This window comes from Oncorhynchus mykiss, chromosome 29 (assembly GCF_057628025.1).
Source record: "Oncorhynchus mykiss isolate SJ-2025 chromosome 29, ASM5762802v1, whole genome shotgun sequence".
In the NCBI taxonomy this organism is placed as follows: domain Eukaryota; kingdom Metazoa; phylum Chordata; class Actinopteri; order Salmoniformes; family Salmonidae; genus Oncorhynchus; species Oncorhynchus mykiss.
Window position 1 is genome coordinate 9,884,995 of NC_143050.1, and position 8,993 is coordinate 9,893,987.

The following is an 8,993-nucleotide window of genomic DNA, read 5'->3' on the forward strand; positions in this document are numbered from 1 at the left end:
CGTGGGGGGTATGATATTTGTAATGGTGAGAGGTTAGCACGTCGTGGGGGGTTTAATATTTGTAATGGTGAGAGGTTAGCACGTCGTGGGGGGTATGATATTTGTAATGGTGAGAGGTTAGCACGTCGTGGGGGGTATGATATTTGTAATGGTGAGAGGTTAGCACGTCGTGGGGGGTATGATATTTGTAATGGTGAGAGGTTAGCACGTCGTGGGGGGTATGATATTTGTAATGGTGAGAGGTTAGCACGTCGTGGGGGGTATAATATTTGTAATGGTGAGAGGTTAGCACGTCGTGGGGGGTATGATATTTGTAATGTTGAGAGGTTAGCACGTCGTGGGGGGTATGATATTTGTAATGTTGAGAGGTTAGCACGTCGTGGGGGGTATGATATTTGTAATGGTGAGAGGTTAGCACGTCGTGGGGGGTATGATATTTGTAATGGTGAGAGGTTAGCACGTCGTGGGGGGTATGATATTTGTAATGGTGAGAGGTTAGCACGTCGTGGGGGGTATGATATTTGTAATGGTGAGAGGTTAGCACGTCGTGGGGGGTATGATATTTGTAATGGTGAGAGGTTAGCACGTCGTGGGGGGTTTAATATTTGTAATGGTGAGAGGTTAGCACGTCGTGGGGGGTATGATATTTGTAATGGTGAGAGGTTAGCACGTCGTGGGGGGTTTAATATTTGTAATGGTGAGAGGTTAGCAAGTCGTGGGGGGTATTATATTTGTAATGGTGAGAGGTTAGCACGTCGTGGGGGGGTATGATATTTGTGCGTTTGTAACTTTCTCACTGAAACATGTTTCTCTGTAACCATGGTAACATCCATATTCATGTAGAAGTGTTTAGAAACATGTTCTATTCATATTTAGAGGCTCCAAAATGACACAATACATTATTTACCATTATTTTATTTTGGGCAAATAATAATCTGTATATTTGTTTTAACCTTTCTATGGCTACTTGGCCTACAATGATTGGGAAAGACAACCAAGCTAATCAACAGGACAACAGCAGAAAAACAACTAGTTAAATCCCTTACCACAAGATGCTCTATGTTGGGCTTCAGTCTCATTATTTAATGACCCGAAAACGGATAATTAGGCCTTGATATTTAGCTTAATTAAGTGGGTTTGTCTTGCATTGGTTGTTTTTGAAGACATACATGTAGCTAATAACTCAATTCTGTTGAATTCTCCAAGGATCAGTTAAAGTAAACTCTCACATAAGATAATAATTTCCAATACTTGGAGAGTTGATTAGCCATTTTAATGACATCTCTTGGGGACAGTTGGGGGCTTATATACGTATAGTGGACAGAGCAGCAGAGATACAGCTGTTGGTGTTACTGCAGGATTCAGGGACAGAGAGTCAGAGAGTCAGAGAGATAGAGGGATAATCTCTCACACCACCTGAACCTGTGGTGGAACACAGCCAATAGACAGACCCGGACCATCAACTCTCCCACCTGAACCTGTGGTGGAACACAGCCAACAGAACGACCCAGACCATCAACTCTACTACCTGAACCTGTGGTGGAACACAGCTAGCACAGAGACCCGGACCATCAACTCTCCCACCTGAACCTGTCGTGGTGGAACACAGCCAACAGACCTACCTGGGCCATCAACTCCAGTCAGCTGTGAATCATATCACTGTGCCCAGTAAGTAGGCCTGGGCAATAGAATAGGAATATTCCACATTAAATAGGCAGAGGCTTTATAGTAGAATAGGACTATTCCACATTAAATTGGCATAGGCTTTACAGTAGAATAGGACTATTCCACATTACATACGCCTAGGCTTTAGAGCAGAATAAGAATATTCCACAATGCATAGGGATAGGCTATATGGAACAGGACTATTCCATAGTAAATAAGCCTGGGCTATATGGAAGGCCTGGGCTATAGAGAATAATAGGCCTATTCACTTGTGTGTGTAGTGATGGTGCTGGTAGCCTAGTGGTTAGAGCATTGTGCGAGTAACCAACAGGTTGCTTGATCAAATGCATGAGCTGACAAGGTAAAAAGCTGTTGTTCTGCCCTGAACAAGGCAGTTAACCCACTGTTCGGCTGTCATTGTAAATAATAATTTGTTCATAACTGACTTGCCTAGTTAAATAAAGGTTAAATATGAAAAAAAGTTTAAATAAGAATGCAGGATGTATCTGGTTGTTTTGTTTTTCATAGGGTCCTTATGATCCACATATTGTTAAATCTCTCTCTCTCTCTCTGCCTCTCTCCTTTTAGGTTTTACGCATCAACGGAGCAAGCGTTTGTGTTTGCCTGGAGCGCAGGTGTGCGGAACCAGCTCAGCCATGACATTCCTCCGCAGGTTGCAATGGAACGACTCCTCCGTTCTAATCCATCCTCCAGGGTTCTACATCATCGGCTTCACCTCCCTGCCCTTTGTCAACCTCTATTTCATCTTCCTCACTTTCGTTTACGTGGTCTCGGTCGTGTTCAACACATGTGTGATCTATATAATATCTGTGGACCTTCGCCTCCACAATCCCAAGTATATCGCGGTTGGTAACCTCGCGGTGGTTGATCTAGTGCTGAATACTTGCATTATTCCCGGTATGCTAAAGGCGTTTCTTGCTAAGAACAATTTTGTGCCGTTTAATCTGTGTATGGTACAGATGTATGTGTATTATTCCTTCATATGTATGGAATCGTTCTCCATCGCCGTGCTCGCCTATGACCGTATGATCGCCATATGTTTCCCTCTGAGGCACGGCTCCATCAACACCATGACGAGTATGTCGTGTATTCTTGGTGTCATCTGGTGCTTCTGTCTTGGTATACCGATATTCAGCACAGCCATTATGACCAGGCTGTCCTACTGCGATTCCGTTAATGTCTACAGCTATTTCTGTGATTACGCACCAGTGTTTCGGCTGGCATGTAACGACAACACCCTGCAATGGGCTGTGGCTTCAGTTCTGAGCCTGGTTATCCTCCTTGGCCCACTGTCCTTCATCATTCTGTCATACATGAGTATTCTAATCGCTGTGTTCAGGATGAAAAGCGTTGAGAGTCGTGTGAAAGCGCTGGCCACCTGCACTGAGCACCTCATTCTAGTGGCAGTATTCTTCTTTCCGGTTCTGATTATTTTCATGGTTGGGTTATTAGCGCGCATCAAACCAGACCCTGACCTGCGCGTACTGAGCCTGTCGCTGGCCTCGTGCATTCCGCCCTGTCTCAACCCCATAGTCTACTCTCTGAAAACTAAAGAGATCAAGAGCAAAGTGCTCACCATGTTCAGGAGAATTAAAGTTCAAGTAGTTAACGATTGATCTTTACGCATAGGTTGCTGCATAGGTTGCTACTTGCGTGAAGTTACCATCAAATCAAATGTATTGGGCTGTCCAAGTCTATCAAGGGGTTGAAATGGGGGGGGACATGCATATAACTCATACATGACTTATTTGGTCCTTTCGAAGATTACATATCATGCACTTGGCGTGTCATTGCTTAAATTTGAGTTTATAATGAGCGAGCAACATTTTTAATCTATCATCCATTTTATTCTCAACATTTTCATTGATTGTCATGATTGTGTCATGGTTGTCCATCTGATGAAGAAGGCCCATCCACACGCACTCCCCCTTGTTAAACACAGAGGTATCACAGAAATTAGAATCAATAAATTACATTTCCTTTTCAGCTTTCCTACACATTCTGAAATAACAACACATTTGCTCATCCTAATCCTATGTCATCAACCAAATGTAATCCCTTGAAATGGGCATGGTAGGCTCTATAACCGACTGAATATTCCCAACACCTTCTAGTAATAAAGCAGAAAATCAAACACATACTGTATCTCTGTAATGTTTTACTTTCTGAGTGCTTAAACAGGTTTAATAAAGCTACCTGGTTGATCCTGTTCTTTTATCAATATGTTCTCAATATTTTTTTCACTACATTTTTAGCTGTTTAAGTTCTGATCTTTAAATGCCAGACTGCAATACGTTGTAAAGAAATAAAGTGTATTATTATTATTATTATCATCATCATGCTTTGTGAAATACAAGCCTGGGCTCAAACTGCAGGGTTAGAAACAAGCTCATTTTAGGAGTATAGAACCGTCACAGAATATGTGTTTCCTTTGGCATGTAACCACACTCCACGTAGTGGCGGCCTGTCATTCAGGGAGGGGGCTGCCTGTTTTGCATGTTATTTTAGAATTAATACGTGTCTCATATCAGTTTGCAAACAATGTAAAATAAAACGTTTTATTAATGACTTAATAAACCCTCCATAAAAACATGGTCTCTTTTTTGCTTTCTTAAGTAAGGCAGCTCCTAAATGCAGGTGTTTCAGCCTAGCTGTCACGGCCGTCCTCCTCTTCATCTGAAGAGGAGAGGCGAGAAGGATCGGAGGACCAAAATGCGGCGTGGTAGATGTTCATCATGAATTTTAATAAAGAAAACACTGAAACACACTATACAAAAACAATAAACGAAATAACAACCATGAAGCTAATGAGAACTGTGCTGACACAAGCAATCAACATAGACAATCACCCACAAACAAACAGTGCAACCCAGGCTACCTAAGTATGATTCTCAATCAGAGACAACTAATGACATCTGCCTCTGATTGAGAACCATACTAGGCCGAAACATACAAATCCCCAAATCATAGAAAAACAAACAGACTGCCCACCCCAACTCACGCCCTGACCATACTAAATAAATACAAAACAAAGGAAATAAAGGTCAGAACGTGACACTAGCTCAGTGCTTTCTGTGGTGGTGGGGCGGCCAGCGAAAAATATTGAGCATAGCGGTTGGTAATGTTCTCTAGTTACGCCGTGATTGGCTCAGTATACTGTCACTCATGGGGACAATGTGTCACTGCCAAATCTAAAGGGTAGAGCTTGAAAATTCAAGCCCCTTGGGTACTGAATTAGAGTTACATTAGAAGTGCCGATCCAAGAAGGCTCAAGGTAATTGGCCACAGATAAAATTACGTCAAATCGCGTCATATCTACACTAGCTTTCACTGGACTGATCATGTCAACATCATACTTTCAAAATCTTAGCTACCAGTCATCATCGTTAATCAAATCTACAATCTACTGGCAAATCCTTTTTAATCCTTGTCATATAAAGAGAAATGATGAAGAGAAATTACAGATAAAACGTATCTGTGCTCATCGGCCAGAGGACATAAACATTACACAACAAGTTGGAAATCGCAAATTCATCAATGAATGGTTTGGAAGGAATCAGTGGCTAAATGCAAGCATTGCAAAGCAATAACTAGCCTGCTATTCAGTGGAGTGGATGTGTGGTGCCAAATCTGGTTTTAAGGTTTAAGGTTTAAGGAATGTGATGAAAGAAATAAAAGCTGAAATAAATCATTCTCTTGACTATTATTCTGGCATTTCACATTCTTAATAAATAGTGGTGATCCTAACTGACCTAAGACAGAGCATTTTACTAGGATTACATGTCAGGAATTGTGAAAAACTGAGTTTAAATGTATTTGGCTAGGGTGTATGTAAACTTCCGACTTCAACTGTATGTATACTGTAGCTAAGAAAGTAATACTAAGTGTATGTTGTGTATTAAACTTTCAGTAGCCTATGTGCCTCACCCTAATAATTTTGTCAATTTTCCCCTATTAATTTCGTCTAGTGTTCTGACTTGGTGGTGCACATGTAGCCTATAACTGTTTTAGAGAAATGTAATCATTGAATATTGTAAGAACATTCATTGTCTGCTTATGTGCCCCCTTTATTTAATCTACAGTTCTGACTTGGTGTACAGGGAGAACACTGTAAGAACAGCCCAGGTTCTGAATTCTGTCGCTTTTGTCACGACTTCCGCCGAAGTCGGTCCCTCTCCTTGTTCAGGCGGCGTTCGGCAGTCAAAGTCACCGGTCTTCTAGCCATCGCCGCTCCACCTTTCATTTTCCATTTGTTTTGTTTTGTTTTTCTGCACACCTGGTTCACATTCCCTCATCAGACTAAATGTATATTACCCCCTGTTTCCCCCATGTCTGTGGAATTGTTCTTTGTTGTTCTTTGTGTACGGTGTTACGCTATAGGCTGGCTTGTGCTAGGTTTGTTTCAAACCTAGGTTTGTTTGTTTTGTTTAATCCGGTTCATGATACTGTCGTTGTGCTTTGTGCTGCCTCGCCCGTGTCTTTGGGCCAGGGTGTATAATAAACTTCTCCTGTTATCACCCATCTCTGCTCTCCTGTGCCTGACTTCCCAGCAACCAGTTACTCACCCCGTTACAGAATTCCACATCGATCAATGGAGTCAGCAGGAGCGGGTGCCCCCATTGTGGGGGTAGAGGAGTGCGTCTGGGAGCACGTGGCAATGCTTCACCATCGCAGCGTTGTCATGGACCGCGTTGTCCAGACTATGGACCGCTGGGAGAGACAGGGAGTCCCTCCAGTGCCCCCACCAGCACAACAGGGGTCTCCACTACTCGCCTCCCCTGCACCTGGTCCCAGTGGTATTCGTCTCGCCCTTCCCAGGGAGTTTCCTGCTGCAGCTGGACCTGTATCTGGGGACCGTCCACCCGGCTCCTTCGAGACGTGAGAGGGTGTCCGCCCTCGTCTCGTGCTTCTCGGAGGAAGCCCTGGAGTGGGCTAACGCCGTGTGGGTAGAAGGAGATGCGGCGCTGGACCACATTGAGGAGTTCACCCGTCACTTCCGGGCAGTCTTCGACCACCCGCCCGAGGGTAGAGCTGCAGGTGAATGTCTCTTCCACCTGAGGCAGGGGACGAGGAGCGCCCAGGAGTTCACCCTGGACTTTCGGACCCTGGCCTCCAGAGTGGGATGGAACGACAGGGCCCTGATCAACCACTATTGCTGCAGCTTGCGCAAGGATGTCCATCGGGAGTTGGCCTGCAGGGACACCACCCTCACGTTTGACCAGCTGGTGGACCTGTCCATCCGGCCTGATAACCTGCTGGTTACCCGCGGACGTTCAGAGGCGGCTCTGTCGGGTTCCTTCTCCTAGCACCACCGCTCCAGTGCCAAGGAGCTGGGAGGTGCTGAGTTTAGGGAGGCCGGTTGGTGTTGTGACTGTTATTAAAATCTACTTTAAAAAAATTTAAAATAAACAATCATCTTTATAGAACTCTCCTAATGCAACAATAGCGTTCCAGAACTCTGAAGAAGACAATAACATCTTTATAGAACTCTCCTAACGCAACAATAGCATTCCAGAACTATCTGAAGAAGACAATAACATCTTTATAGAACTCTCCTAATGCAACAATAGCATTCCAGAACTATCTGAAGACAACATCTTTAGCGTCTTCCGGCGCCGACAGAGATGGCCACCTCGCTTCGCGTTCCTAGGAAACTATGCAGTATTTTGTTTTTTTACATGTTATTTATTACATTGGTACCCCAGGTAATCTTAGGTTTCATTACATACAGTCGGGAGGAACTACTGAATATAAGAGCAACGTCAACTCACCATCATTACGACCAGGAATATGACTTTCCCGAAGCGGATCCTGTGTTTTGCCTTCCACACAGGACAATGGATCGGATCCCGGCCGGTGAACCTAAACAACATCGCCGTAAAAGGGGCAAACAAAGCGGTCTTCTGGTCAGGCTCCGGAGACGGGCACATCGCGCACCGCTGCCGAGCATATTACTCACCAATGTCCAGTCTCTTGACAACAAGGTTGATGAAATCTGAGCAAGGGTAGCCTTCCAGAGAGACATCAGAGACTGTAACGTTCTTTGCTTCACGGAAACATGGCTCACTTGAGAGACGCTATCAGAGTCGGTACAGCCAGCTGGTTTCTTCACACATCGCGCCGACAGAGACAAGCATCTTTCTGGTAAGAAGAGGGGCGGGGGGGTATGCCTTATGATTAACGAGACGTGGTATGATCATTACAACATACAGGAACTCAAGTCCTTCTGTTCACCTGACTTCCTCACAATCAAATGTCGACCGCATTATCTACAAGAGAATTCTCTTCGATTATAATCACAGCCCCCAAGCAGACACATCGATGGGCCTGAACAAACTTTATTTGACTCTATGTAAACTGGAAACCACATATCCTGAGGGTGCATTCATTGTAGCTGGGGATTTTAACAAGGCTAATCTGAAAACAAGACTCCCTAAAATCTATTAGCATATCGATTGTGCAACCAGGGCTGGTAAAACCCTGGATCATTGTTATTCTAACTTCCGCGAGGCATATAAGGCCCTTCCCCGCCCTCCTTTCGGAAAAGCTGACCATGACTTCATTTTGTTGCTTCCAGCCTACAAAAACAAAAACAAGAAGCTCCTGCGCTCAGGTTTGTTCAACGCTGGTCCGACCAATCTGATTCCACGCTTCAAGACTTCGATCACAGGGATCACGTGGATTGGGATATGTTCCGCATTGCGTCCAACAACATTGACGAATCCGCTGATTCGGTGAGCGAGTTCATTAGAAAGTGCATTGGCGATGTCGTACCCACAGCGTCTATTCAAACATTACCAAACCAGAAACTGTGGATTGATGGTAGCATTCGCGCAAAACTGAAAGCGCAAACCACTGCTTTTAACCAGGGCAAGGTGAACGGAAACATGACCAGATCCAAACAGTGTAGCTATTCCCTCCGCAAGGCAATCAAACAAGCCAAGCGTCAGTATAAAGTGTAGTGGAAATTTCCTGTATTACCAAATCACAAGAGAGCAAACCCCACACACAAGTCAGAGTTATCATAAAGTCCATCTTTAATTATATGAGCTCCATCTCAACCCTGTGACTCTCAGATCAATTCAGTGTCTATAAATGAATTCTCTGAGAATGCATAGCCAGACAGCATTGGCTATAAATTATCGTTCAGCTTTGGTCTCCTAAACTATGTTCTTATCTCGCTCTTGGTACCACTCAGGACCAAAAACAAAACCTCATCCACTAGCATATATCAAATACACCCCCTCCTGGACAAGATCACAGAGAGACAGTGACTGGCACACAGACATTGTGGAGCCACCTATCTG

The 8,993-nt window shown here is 44.2% G+C and overlaps 1 protein-coding gene across 1 annotated transcript; it reads left to right on the plus strand.

Moving 5' to 3' along the window:
• Positions 1-495: 495 nt before the first annotated feature.
• LOC110510241 (olfactory receptor 2AT4-like) lies at positions 496-7,063 on the plus strand. Its single transcript, XM_090227377.1, has one exon. The coding sequence runs from the start codon at positions 2,322-2,324 to the stop codon at positions 3,300-3,302; it is 981 nt and encodes a 326-aa protein (XP_090083503.1). The 5' UTR covers positions 496-2,321; the 3' UTR covers positions 3,303-7,063.
• Positions 7,064-8,993: the final 1,930 nt, after the last annotated feature.

Coding starts and splice junctions, on each gene's coding strand:
- LOC110510241 (XM_090227377.1), top strand. CDS start 2,322: ATGACATTCCTCCGCAGGTTGCAATGGAACGACTCCTCCGTTCTAATC.